Source organism: Vombatus ursinus, unplaced genomic scaffold (assembly GCF_900497805.2).
Source record: "Vombatus ursinus unplaced genomic scaffold, bare-nosed wombat genome assembly UNPS02014941.1, whole genome shotgun sequence".
Lineage (NCBI taxonomy): Eukaryota > Metazoa > Chordata > Mammalia > Diprotodontia > Vombatidae > Vombatus > Vombatus ursinus.
Genome location: NW_020954719.1, coordinates 8,763,066 through 8,777,250, shown reverse-complemented (window position 1 = coordinate 8,777,250; position 14,185 = coordinate 8,763,066). Strand labels below are relative to the sequence as shown.

The following is a 14,185-nucleotide window of genomic DNA, read 5'->3' as shown; positions in this document are numbered from 1 at the left end:
TAGCTCTTCTCAGCAATGCAAGGATCTAAGACAACTGCAAAAGACTCATGCTGGAAAATGCTATCCACATCCAGAGAAAGAACTATGGAATTTGAATGCAGATCTAAGCATACTATTTGCTGTTTTTTTTTTCTGCTGTTTTGTTTTGTTCTTTCTTGTGGTTCCTCCTATTGCTTTTAATTCTTCTTTACAACCTGACTGATGTGAAAATATGTTTAATAGGAATGTATATGTAGAACCTATATCAGATTGCATGCCATCTTGGGGAGGGAGGCAGACAGGGAGGGGGAGAAAATTTAAAACTCAAAAGCTTATGGAAATGAACATTGAAAATAAATTAATTAATTTATTATAATTTAAAAATTATATTCAATTTTATTTTCAGGTCCAAATTCTCTCCCTTTTATATCTTCCTCTTCCAATGTGATTTATTTAGATCTAGCATTGAGAACCTGCCTATCTAAACCCACAGAACTGGAGTACTTGCCCTTCCCTGTCTTACACTCAGATATGAGATTTAGCCCCAGTTCAGTCTTAAGGTGTCTGGCCTCTAGTGAGAGGAGGGCTCCCTTTTCTCACACTCATTGGTTCATTAAGGGGGAAGCTAATAGATTAAGGGAAGCAGCGGTCAGAAACAAAACAGATTTTTGAGGAGGGACAGCTTGAAAAGAGAGAGAAAAGGATAAGTGGGGGGTGGAGGTGGGTGGGAATAAATTGAACTGAGGAAAATACACAGTAATCATGACTATGTATGTGAATGGGATGGACTCGCCCATAAAATGGAAGCAGAGAGCAGAATGGATTAAAAACTATAATATGACAATATCTTGTTTATAAAAAAAAATCCTTGAAATAGAGAGATACAGAGGGTAAAAATAAGTGACTAGAGCAGAATCTATCATGTTTTAGCTGATATAAAAAAAAAAGCAGAGGTAGCAATCATGATCTCAGACGAAGCAAAAGCAAAAATAGATCTAATTTAAAGAGATAAGCAGAGAAACTACATTTTGTTAAAAGGTACCATAGACAATGAAGTAATATCAATACTAAACGTATATGTATCAAATGACATAACATCCAAATTCTTAAAGGAAAAGTTAAATGAGTTACAGGAAGAAATAGTAAAATTATGCTAGTAAGACTCTTCAACTTTCCCCTCCCAGAACTAGATAAATCTAACCACAAAATAAACAAGAAAAAAGTTAAGGAGATGAATGGAATTTTAGAAAAATTAGATATGATAGACCTCTGGAGAAAACTGAATGGGAATAGAAAGGAGTATACCTTTTTTCAGATGTTCATGGCACCTTCACAAAAATTAACCATGTATTAGGGCATAAAAACCTCACAACCAAATGCAGAAAAGCAGAAATATTAAATGCATCCTTGTCAGATCATAATACAATAAAATTATATTCAATAAAGGGCAATGGAAACATAGATTAAAAATTAGTTGTAAACTAAATAATCTAATCCTCAAGAATGAGTGGGTCAAAGAACAAATCATAGAAATAATCAATGATTTCATTAAAGAGAAAGACAATAATGAGACAGCATACCAAAATTTGTGGGATACAGCCAAAACAGTGCTTAGAGGAAAGTTTACACCTCTCAAAGCTTACATCAGTAAAATACAGAAAGAGTAGATCAATGAACTGGGCATGAAATTAAAAATAAAAATTAGAAAAAGAACAAATTAAAAATCCCCAATTAAACAACAAATTAGAAATCCTGAAAATCAAAGGAGAGATTAATAAAACTGAAAGTAAGAAAACCATTGAATTAATAAATAAAACTAGGAGCTGATTTTATGGGGAAAAAACATTAAAACAGATAAACCATTGGTTAGTTTGATTTTAAAAAAAAATCAAATTACCAGTATAAAAAATGAAAAGGGTGAATTCACCACAATGCCCAATTATATGCCAATAAATCTAACAACCTAAGTTAAATGGATGAATACTTACAAAAATATAAATTTCCCAGATTAACAGAAGAGGAAATAGAATACTTAAATAACCCTATCTTAGAAAAAGACATCGAACAAGCCATCAATGAGCTCCCTAAGAAAAAATCCCCAGGGCCAGTTGAAGTGAATTCTATCAAACATTTAAAGAACAATCAATTTCAATACTATAAAGAAACTATTTTGGAAAATAGCTAAAGTAATCTTATCAAATTCCTTTTACAATACAAATATGGTGCTGATACTTAAACCAGGAAGAGCAAAAACAGAGAAAGAAAAGCATAGGCCAATTTTCCTAATAAATATTGATGCAAAAAATTTAAATAAAATAATAACAAGGAGATTACAGCAATATATCACAAAGATCATACACTATGAGCAGGTGGGAATTATACCAAGAATGCAGGGCTGGTTCAATATTAGAAAAACTATCACCATAATAGACTATATCAAAAACAAAACCAACAGATATCATATGATTACCTCAATAGAAGAAGAAAAGAAAGGCCTTTAACAAAATGTAACATCCATTCTTGTTAAAAACACTGGAACATGGGAATAAGTGGAGAATTCCATAAAATGATAAGCAGTATCTATCTAAAACATCATCTGAAATAGGGATAAGCTAGAAGCCTTCCCAATAAGATTAGGGGTGAAACAAGGATGCCCATTATCACTACTATTACTCAATATAGTACTAGAAATGCTAGCTATATCAAGATGAGAAGGAAAAGAAATAGGCAATGAAAAAACAAAACTACAGGCATACCTCATTTTGTTGTACTTCACTTTATTACACTTTGCAGATATTTCAGGACTTTTTTAGTTTCTTTGCTTTTTGTTTTTTTACAAATTGCAGGTTTGTGGCAACCCTACATCAAGGAAGTCTATCAATGCCATTTTTCCAACGGCGTGTGCTCACATTATGTCTCTGTGTCACATTTTGGTAATTCTTGCAAGATTTAAATTTTTTTCATTATTATTATATCTTTTATGGTGATCTGTGATCAGTGATCTTTGATGTTACTATTGTAATTGTTTTGGAGTACCACAAACCACACTCATATAAGACAGTGAACTTAATCAATAAATGTTGTGTATATTCTGACTGCTCCACTGACCCGTCATTCCCCCATGTATCTCCCTCTCCTCAGGCCTCCCTATTCCCTGAGACACAGCAGTATTGAAGAATGTTACATAAACTTAGTCGACAAAGCAGTGTCAGGGTTTAGAGAGCATTGACTCCAATTTTGTAAGAAGTTCTATTGTGGGTAAAATGCTATTAAACAGCACCACATTCTACAAAGAAATCTTTCATGAAAGGAAGAGTTAATCAATGTGGCAAACTTCATTGTTATCTTGTTTTAAGAAATTGCCACAGCTACCCCAACCTTTAGTAACCACCACCCTGATCAGTCAGCAGTCATCAACATAGAGGAAACACAAAGCAAAAAGATTATGACTCACTATAGTTAGCATATTTTTTAAGCAATAAAGTATTTTTAATTACGGTATGTACTTTTTTTTAGACATAATACTATTGCATACTTGATAGACTACAGTATAATGTAAGCACAACTTTTAACTGCACTGAAAAACCAAAAAATTCATGTGACTTGCTTTACTGTAATATTCGCTTTGTTGCAGTAGTCTAGGACTGAAGCCATGCTGTCTCTGAGGTATGCCTGTATCACTCTTTGCAGACAATATGATGATATACTTAGAGAATTCTAGATCAACAAAATCAACTAAAAAACTAGTTGAAATAATTATGAACTTCAGCAAAGTTCCAGGATATAGAATAAACTCACATGAATCATCAGCATTTCTATGTATTACAAATACAGTCCAGCGGGAAGAAATAGAAAGAGAAAACCCTTTTAAAATAACTGAAGACAATATAAAATACTTGGGAATCTCTCTGCCAAGACAAAACAGGAACTATATGAACATAATTACAAAACACTTTTCACACAAATAAAGTCAGATCTAAACAACTGGAGAAATATTATTCATAGTTAGTCTGAGTCAATATAATAAAAAGGACAATTCTACTTAAATGAATTTACTTACTCAGTGCCATACCAGTCAAACTACCAAAAAATTATTTTATGGAGCTAGAAAAAATCATAACAACATTCATCTGGAAAAACAAAAGGGACCTGAACCTGAACACTATATGACTGAGCTATGTGGTCATGGATATGTCACAGCTCTAAGGGCCTCATTTCTTCATTTTAAAAATGGGGATAATACTACTTTTTCTTTACTACTTACTGCACATGATTGTTACTGTATTTCACCGCATAATCATCGCAGATTTTTATGCCAAATTTTTTGCAAAACAGTGGGGTTCAAACATTATATGAAGCTTTTAAAAAATTTGTGCCAGCATTACTTAAAAATCATTTATTACTAAACTGTCTTTGGTGCAAGATTGGGATGCATGGAGTACTCGTGAATATACATTAAAATTTGGAAGATGCAAGTCTTACTATATTATGTGACTTACTCATGGCAGCTTCACCTGCCCACCTGAATGACAGTACCGTAGTACTGCAGCGTTCTAAACAAACCATGCAAGTCAGCTTTCGGAAATATACTGCCAATGCCTGTGACAATGAGCCAGATGTAAATGGGCATCCATATGCCACTGATGAATACAGAAATGAAATGTGAAAACATAATGCTCTGTTTATCTTTTAAGCCATGTGACAAACTAAATTATACCATGCAATGACACAATGAAAGGTTATAAACCAATTTTGACTAAAAAACCAGGGTGCAAAAATTGTGTAGTGATGACAATTCTGTGGTGATTTACGGTATATGTTATTATATTACATATCAGAGTAGTAGAAGTACACAGAACTCTGAATTTTAATAGTATTTGTCCTCCAAAGTCCTATGAGTTCTCACTCACTAGAACAAATTTAACACATAGTACGGATAAGGCAAGTATTTAAAATTCTGTGCTTCAGAGGAGGGAGTATGGGGAAAGGGGAAGGATGTGAAAACACTTGCCTCACTCCTCCTGTACAATGTTGTGAGAACTTTAATAACTGTACATCGGAAATGGAGGAGGAAGCCCAGAATGAATCTCCCAGCCCTATATCAGAATGTAACAGCTGTAGCAAAGGCTCATGTTCAATAGAACGGGTTAGAAGGACTAGTAATGTCCCCTTTCCTCCTTGCTTTGTTAAAACTGAGGTCCTATAATTGCTCTATTGTTTTGGACTTCACCCTTTTAATAAAATTCTATCCTTATCCTGATAATATAAAATGATCTAACTTTTCTCCAAAAAAAAAATAAATTGTTGACTAGGTTAAGGGTTTCTTGTAGGTAAAAAAAAAAAATTCAAAATCTGTTTCTCCTTTTGGAAACTCCTAGAGTCCTTGTCACTCTTTCACTGTCAGGGTAACCCACCTGCCCCGCACCACCGGGTCCATGACCCAGGAAAAATCCATCTAGAGCTACTTTTCCGAAGCAAAGACAGAACTGCTCACCTGGATTCAATCAGGATCAAATGGAAAATAGTAGGGACCATTTATAAAGAGCCTTTATGGAGTCAAAGGGATTTAGGGAGATTTATGGGTGGGAGAACATGGCACCTGGGCCTGTAATTTACCACAGAACCTGAAACAAAAGTTATCTCATCTCTTTAGTTCTCATTTTCTTCATTCCATCTGTAAAACGAAGAGCTTGACCCGTGAAATGCTGTATCTGAGTTGTTTAGGTTCTTCCAAAGATCAAAGAAATGCTAATGAAGACAATATTAAAATACTATTAGAAATAAAAAAAATTGGGAGAAAAAAAGATAAAATTCTATGGTGGCAGGACTGTGGAGAAATAGGCGTTCTGTTACTTTGTTGTTGGGATTGTAGCCTGGTGTAAACTCTTAGGAGAATAATGCGACACTATTCAATTAGAGGCACAGAACTGATTATTCCATTTAACCCAAATATCATGAAAACAACAACAAAAAAGGCATATCTGTACAAAAGTATATATAGTTGTTTTATTTGTGATAGAGATTAATAGAGAAAAAATGTGAAAACAACGTACATGTCCAATTGGAGAATGGCTGAATAAATCACGGCAATTAATGTAATTAAATACTATGATACTATAAAAATGGTGAAGCCGAAGCATATAAGAAATATGGAAAGAACTTCATAAAGTGATGCAAAGTAAGATCAGAAGAATTGGCATTTTATATACATAAACTGCAATAACTATTTATGTATGATTTAGTGACTTGGTCTGTGATTTCATCAGTGTGGGGGGACTCCATCTACAGAAACTTTTTTCACCAATACACATGAGCAACTCATCTAAAATTTGCAGTTTTAGTTACCTGGGGCATAAGAGAAGTTGTGACTTGCATAGGTATTACAGGTAGGATTTGAGCCTAGATCTTTTATTCTAAGGCTAGCCTTCTATCCACTCCATCTTGGTCCCTATCCTACGCACACACATTCTAAAGTTAACCCTCTATCCACCACATTTTGGTACCTATCCTACACACACACATACACATACACACACACACACACACACACACACACACACACACACCCCTCAAAGATAGTAGAATCTCATATGAACTTGGAAGGGGACAGGCAGCGAACATTTTTTATTTGTCTACTTAGTGCTACATTGCTAAAGGTTTATGTAAGATTTTATTCCTAGTTTCGTATGGTTAGTTGATTTTGTTGATGATTATTAAATCTGTAATAGAAGCAGCCCAGTGTCAGGGCTTGAGGGAATAACTTGGAAATAGATCTAGTTTCAAATCTGCCTCTGGCAGTTATTAGCTGTATGATTCTGGATAAATATTTTTTCATTTAATTTTTATTTTATTTTTTCTCAATTACATATCAACAAAAATTTTTAACATTAATTTTTTTAAATTTTGAGTTCCAAATTCTTTACCTCTCTCCCTCCCCTCCCCACTCCTAGAGAAGGAAAGCACTTTTATATAGATCATATATGTGTAGACATGTAAAACATTTTCATATTAGCCATGTTGCAAATGGGCAGATCATTTAGCCTCTATGTACTTTGAACAACTTCCTTCCTAGGACTTATCTACTAAATTGTAAATTGGTCATGATCTATTCGAGTGAGGGAGTTTCCATACCAGGAGCTTATCAATTCTGACTAAATTACAGGTCCTTTCCATATTTGCATGTTAAATTGATAATTTCAAATTTTAAAAGGAGGGAATCTTTAAGATTATTTCAAGATCTAGCACTGACTTGGACGGTAAGCTCACACACAAATAGCATAATCTTCCAAAATGAGAAGACTTCCTAGAAATATGAAGAAAAATGACAACAAAAATATCCAATAATTAATAAAGACATAACATTTAATTTGATTTAAAAAAAAACAACAGGAACTTTTTTATTGATTTGATTTAAAAAAAAACAAAACAGTTCCCTTTGCAAAGCCCTCTTGAGACAAATACCAAATTTAATACAACATGTAAGAAAACAGATTTACCACACAATACCGAACCCATGAAATCTTCCAAAGACAGAACAACTTAACACCTACTTCCAAAGCCCTGAGGCAACCCAACTGGCTTCCCATAGCTGCTATTACACCAGCCACTCAGATCAAAGAAATGCCACGCCCAGGGTTTATGGTGAGGATCATCCAGGTGGAGCTGCCTGGTTCACCTGCCAATTGAGCTTACCTACAACCTTCTTCATTTCCAGGGCGCCCACCCCTATCCTGCCCAAAGCTATTGCACCTGAATGGTAGGTAGATACTAAAACTAATAAGCCAAAATACATCAAAGAATAATCTAATCAGAACTATTAATAATTGTGAGCCACAGTTAGAGTCTCGTTTCCTCAGTAACTAGAATGACTTGGGTATTAATAATCCTAATAAATGCACTTGGCTATGGCTCGAATAGAAAAATGTTTGCCTTTCTAAGGCACACTGTAGGAAGAACACTTGAGATGGATGGAGTCTGAGGACTTGAGATCACTTCAGATCACTTCTTGACTCTGCTCTTTATCAGTTGGATGAATTTATGTAACTTGAATGTAAACTTTATATATGTAGGTATAAAGCATGCATAGGCATATGTAATACACACATGTATATGTAAAGAAAGCAAATACATACATATACACATGTATACAAATATATATATATATATAAAGTTTACATCCAAGTTATATGAGTTTATCCAACATAGCCATATGTGTGTGAATGTTGGATAAGTTACGTAACTTGGGCAAGTCACTGGATTGATTTTTCTAAACCTCACTTGTAAAATGAGGATAATAACACACCTCCCAGGGTTTGTCATGAGATCAAATAAAATTATATGCGTCAAACATTTTATAATCTTTTAGGCTCTAGGATTTAAAGTTAGAAGGGGTCTTACAGGTCATCTAAATTTAACCTACTTATTTTACAGATGAGGAAAATAAGTCCCAGAGAGACTAAAGGATTGGCCCAGGGTCTTGCAAAGTCAGGATTCAGATTCAAATCCACCAACTCCAAATCCAGGGGTCTTTCTACTATATGATGCTGTCTCCTTGTGTGCCAGTATTTACTTAAGCATTTGCGAGCTGGTGTTTAGGGTGTTATCATTATTAGGAATAAAAATTTAAATATAGGGCACTTTATTCCACATGATAAAATACAGCTTTGTGTTTATGTATGCTTGGAATTAGCTGAGACCAGTGTTAGACATATGTACAAATAAAAGCCAATGGAACTTGAGAGGTGGAAAAGAAGAGGTGGAAAAGACCTTTTTGAACAAAATGAATCATGGCATCCAGGAGACCAGGCTCAAAAAATACTCCTCCTGAAATTGAATCCTGCTAATCCCTTTTTGGGAATTTGCTGTGTCTCATAAACTCAATTATTAGGACCTCCGTGTTTGGCTATGTAGATTACCAAGTTAGCTTCTTCCCTTACTTTCTACCACCCAAATTTGGACATTATTAGTAACAAGGGAGTGGGTATGTGGGAGGGCAGGGTGCCAAGTCCGGTTTCAACCTCGCCCTTTGCTAACAACTGGAGTAAGATGTCATATTGTTGGAGAAGTCGAAGGTGCTGAATAGAATGTGATTTTGAGATTATATGGGTATTTCACAATAAATATTTCCCAGTCATCCTGGATAGCTGAGAGCTGGGTTGCATTTGTTTCATGGTTTTTTTTTTTTTTTCCCAGAAGAAGATCAGGAATTAGGAATATGTTATATATATATATATATATATGTATGTATGTATGTATATATATATACACGTATATATGTATATATGTGTGTGTGTGTGTGTGTGTGTGTATATATATATATAACAGAGCATCTTTTCCCATTCTGCCCTCCCCTCCTTTCAGTGGGAGAGAGAGAATAGTCCCTCCCCTTCCCGTCTTCCCCTTACCCACAATGTTTTTAAAGGAGTTTTAAAAGGAGAACAGGAAACTCCTCCCAGATCTGGACCGCTCCCCGACCCTCCCCCATTATTTCAAGGCATATCCAATGATGTGAGGCCGGACTATCTTCCAGGAGATGGGCGCCTGCAGATGCTGCAGATTCAGCTTGGAGAAGCTGCCCTGCTCCAGGGCTTTCCAGCTCTCTTTGGTCAAGTCGCAACCATCAAACACTAGCCTCCATGTCGGCCGGAGGACTTGTTGCCAGAAGAAATTCCAACTGGACGGTTCGGCTGCCACGTGTTCGATGAAATAAAAAGCACCTCCCTAAGAAAAGAAATCATTTCAGGTATTTTAGACCATGCAAAGTCCTAAAGTTAATACGTCTTCTCCAACTTTCCCTTATCCACAAATCAACTTGTAAGGGATTATTTGTCAACGAGGAGGCACTTGGATAAATTGTATGCACCAGAAGCCTTTAGTCGATTCTTTCAACCTCCTTCCCGTCCCTGCCCCCTTCCCCCAAGGATTCCCTGCCCCACCCCCCCCCCGCCCCGGCGCTGCCAGGAATGGAATGGAAATACACTGAGCCCCAGAGCTGCAGACAACCGCAGGTGACTGCGAGGGCCCAGGTGCAGATTGGAAGAACGTTCGGTATAAATGTAGTGTGGATGTTTTTATATTTGAGGAAGCCAGCTATGTTCCAGACTCTCCTCTGCTTCACTTTTTAGGACTTGTGGTTTTCCTTTGGGAGGAAAGTGAAATCCACCCCCCCTTCATCTAAGATGGGGGTTACAAAAAAATTAGGGTGGACGTCTGGCTCCAGAGAGTAGTCCTTGGGTTCTTAACATTTTTGGTGTTGTGGACCCCTCTGTCCTTCTGGTGCAGTCCATGGACCCCTTCTCAGAATAATGTTTTACTACAGGATTATATTATAATATTATTATATCATATATTATAGCAATATGTTAATTTTTATTTTATATTTAGATATTTATTATTATTATATTACTACAGGATTATAAAGGAAAACAATTATAATTAAATATAGCTTTCAAAATTAAAAAAAACATGTTCACAGACCCCTCCAGGTTAAGAACCCCTACCATTCTGATTCGGGGTCTGCTGTTAGATACCAGCTGGAGTTTTAGAGCCTGATGCTCCCTAGAATCCTTGCTCTAAAGTATCCACAAGCAATGATAATTTACTGAATGGAATTTTTCAGGTGCCATTAAATTTTTGTCTGTGCCATAAGAATCATAAATTGAGTCCAGAACAAGTGTCTTGAGGCAGACCTTACTTGGGGTGAGGAGGACAAAGTAGGGTGTAGCAAGGGAGGAGGTCACCTTAGACAGCCACCAGGTAGCTTCCTATTTTAACCAATGATTCTTACTAATTCAGTGCTAAGCTGTTGTTTTCATGTTTCTCGAAGACTACCAGGGCTGTCTCGATCTAACACACTTCAAGTTAGGCACCCTATAGAAAGCCCCAGTTGTACTACCTTACTTAGAGCACTACTATATAGTAATATTCTCCTGAAATATCTTCCATAATGATTTATGAGAAAGATTCTAACTCTGTTTCTGAAAGATTTCTCAGATAGTTGAGGCAAAAATAACTTTGATGCCTTACTTATCTGACCTGAATTATTCAATATGTATTTTAACTGTTTTCTTAGCTATGGCTGGGGAGATGCCATCTGAATGGTCTGTGTTGTTTCAGTAAATTTATGCCTGAATTTCTCTCTTCTTTGATCCTAACATTGGAGTTAAGTTCTGGGGATGTCATAAAATGTTAGACAATAGTGATCAGGAAATATGCCAATCATTTTCAAACATTTTCTTAGAGCAAACGTCGTATTGCTTCAGATAAGAAGGCAAGACTGAAATCACCAGGAAACTTTCCAGGGTACATTTCATATGCAGATTTCCATCAACTAGGAGGCTTCTGATAAAAATAGTTGTTATGCTAGAATCATTTTCTGGCATTTCAGAGCTTCTGTATCTGTATTATAATATTGTAATTTCATCAGAAAATAATCAGCTTTTCAATTCTCAGGGCAAGACTACGCAGCCAGAGTTATTTAGACAGTTCAAGACACACCCCTTTCTCACATGATTGAGGAAACACAATGTGGGCATGGGGCATGGGAGTCAGGAGATATCAGGCTTACACCCTTGCTTTGCCACCAGCTACCTATATGACTTTAGGCAAGCTATTCAATCTCTTCCAGTTCTGAAAAAAATTGAGGAGGCTTTATGCTCTCCTGCAAAGATCCTGGTGCAGTCTAAAGAGCATGGGGGAGCTACCTGGAAGCCATCCACAATGCTTTTATATAACCACAGTTACATAACCAATATTATGTAAGTAACTGGGAGTGGGTGGAAGAAAGGGGCATTGCTAGGACCTCCTGTATGTCTAGAAATGTCCCAGGCTGGGGCTGACAGGGGTCCTTCTTGTATTCTCTCCAAGACTCACCGGCCTCAGCACTCTGTGCACCTCTTTGATGAATTTCTCCTGCTGCTGTACAGAGCACAGCACCAGGGTGCAGACCACCACGTCCATGGAGTTGTCTTCTATTTGATGCATGTCTTCTCCCGGAGCCACTATGAAGCGTTCAAACTGCAGGTGCCGGCTTTCAGCAATGCTTTTGATCAGGAACTTCTCAAAGTTGGGATTGGGGTCAACACAGGTGATCCTGCAGCCGGGAGGGTAGAATTTAAAGTTAGCTCCCGTACCGCAGCCAACCTCCATCACGGCCACCTTCCCCGAGGACCCTGCAAACTCCTGCAGGTTGCTAAAGAGCTCCTGCTTCATGGCAGCCATGTCTCTGTTGTAGCTTTTGGTGAACTGCACCAAGAAGTAAGGAAAGAGCTTTTTGCATATCCATCCCCGCAGGCCCAAGAAGTGGAGTAGAAAGATGGGGAACACGGTGACAGAGATGGCCAGCTGGAGAATGAAGACTGTGACCTCCATGAGTCCAGAAGCGAGAAATCCAGGCTGATTCCAGAAGAATTCACCCCTTTTTAAGGTTTGGGACTGAGCTCTCAGGTCTGTTTACAGTCAGGTCCAATCAGGTGCCGAGGAAAAAGGGTCGGACTAGCTTGGCTCAAATCAAGGCAGCTATGGGCAGCTGTCCCAGATTTTTGCTCAGTCAACAAGCTCTAAGGGCTGAGTCAGAGCAGAGATCCTCCCCGTCCTTCCCCTTCTTCTCTTCACCCCCTAACCCCATATACTCTTTTATCCAGAAGAAAAAGTTTATCATATTCTCATTTCCATCCTATTTCCCCTTGAGTGTTTGTGATTTGTGGCTGTTTTGTGAGGGTTGTTCCTCACTGGGCACTTCTACGTGCCCCATTCCTGCTTTCTGCAGTGAAACCAGAAGCAGTGTGTGAGGGTTTGGCTGAAATAAAATAAAGCATTTCAACAAAAGGCAAATTCCCATTTTTAAAGGGAAAGTGGGACTGAGGAAGGTAACTATCCTAACAAGAAAGAGAAATAAGAACTCTTCTCTTTTACTCCCAGGCTGGAGGAGGACAGAGGTCAGTCACTCTCCCAAGGGGGTGAGGTTAAATTTTGAGGTTGTTGAAAGCTTAAACTCCCTGAGCCTCAGTTTCCTCATCTGTAAAAGGAGGAGGTTGGGTGATATAATTCCCTAAGGGCTCTTCCAGCTCTAGGTTTAAGATTCTGCAATTCCAAAATCAGATTTCCAAAAACCTAAACCAAGAGGCAAACATCTCTCACCTCTGCACCTTTGCCCAATCAGTAACCCCATACCTGGAATATATTCCTCCTTTACTTTCCTTCTCAGAGTTTCTAGCTTCCTTCAAAGCTCAAAGTGCCATCTTCTGCGTGAGACCTTCTCTGACCCACCCTAGAGTCATCACCATTCTCTCCCACTTGGAAAGACTTTTCACTCCTTGGTACGCAGTTTTTATTTCTTCATTTGTGTGCCTTTTGTATCCGTCTCCCCTGGAGAATGTAAGCTCCCTGAGGACAAGGATGGTGGCTTTTAGTTTTGCTTTTTGCTTTCTCCAGCATGAACCACTGGGCTTGACACATATTCAACAACGAACATTTCTATAGCACTTACTCCATGCCAGGCACTATGGGCTAAAGCACCTTACAATTATTATCTCCTTTATTCCTCACAACAACCCTGGGAGATAGGTGCTTACTGCTTAGGGGACTTACTGCTTGCTGAATTAAAATGAACCAAGAAAATCATTCTGGTAATTTAGGTCAGAATATCTCATAGAATAAAAAATTGTTGAGCCTCACATTATCTGATGAATGGCTTTGATTCCCTATATGTTTCTATGACCTCTTAGGTATAACATTTTTGAAAACTGCCTCTAAGCTATATACGTCTAACATTTATACAGTGCTTCAAAGTTTGCAAAGCGTTTTTATAAATATTAACTCATTTGATCCTCACAACAACCCTGGTAGAGAGGTGTTATTATCACCCCCATTCTACAGTTGAGGAAACTGAGGCAGACAAAAATTAAGTGATTTGTCAAGGGTCACACAGCTGGTGAATGTCTGAGGCAGAATTTGAACTCGTCTGTCCTAACTCCAGGTCTCTCATTCTATCCACCATACCACCTGGCTGCTTCATATAGTCCCTAGCTACAGATAGACCGAAGCCACTAGGTGGCACAGTGGATAGAGGGCTGGGTCTGGAGACAGAAAGACCTGAGTTCAAATCGTGGGCAAGTAACATAACCCTGTTAGCCTCAGTTTCCTCATCTGTAAAATGAGCTGGAGAAGGAAATAGCTAAGTATGCCAGTATTTTTGCCAAGAAAACCC

General features: G+C 37.6%; 1 protein-coding gene across 1 annotated transcript; it reads right to left on the bottom strand.

Annotated features, from left to right (window-relative positions):
• Positions 1-9,285: 9,285 nt before the first annotated feature.
• On the bottom strand, positions 9,286-13,096 carry METTL7A (methyltransferase like 7A). The gene is made up of 2 exons (XM_027844393.1): positions 11,851-13,096; positions 9,286-9,699 (listed from the first exon to the last, which is right to left on the bottom strand). Exons 1-2 carry the CDS (start codon positions 12,346-12,348, stop codon positions 9,463-9,465), a joined length of 735 nt encoding a protein of 244 aa, XP_027700194.1. The 5' UTR covers positions 12,349-13,096; the 3' UTR covers positions 9,286-9,462.
• Between the last annotated feature and the right edge of the window lie 1,089 nt (positions 13,097-14,185).

Excerpts from the sequence above, each read along its gene's own strand:
- METTL7A (XM_027844393.1), bottom strand. The coding sequence starts at position 12,348 with ATGGAGGTCACAGTCTTCATTCTCCAGCTGGCCATCTCTGTCACCGTG. Across the intron at positions 9,700-11,850 it reads TGCACAGAGTGCTGAGGCCG|GGAGGTGCTTTTTATTTCAT; the intron begins GTGAGTCTTGGA and ends TTCTTTTCTTAG.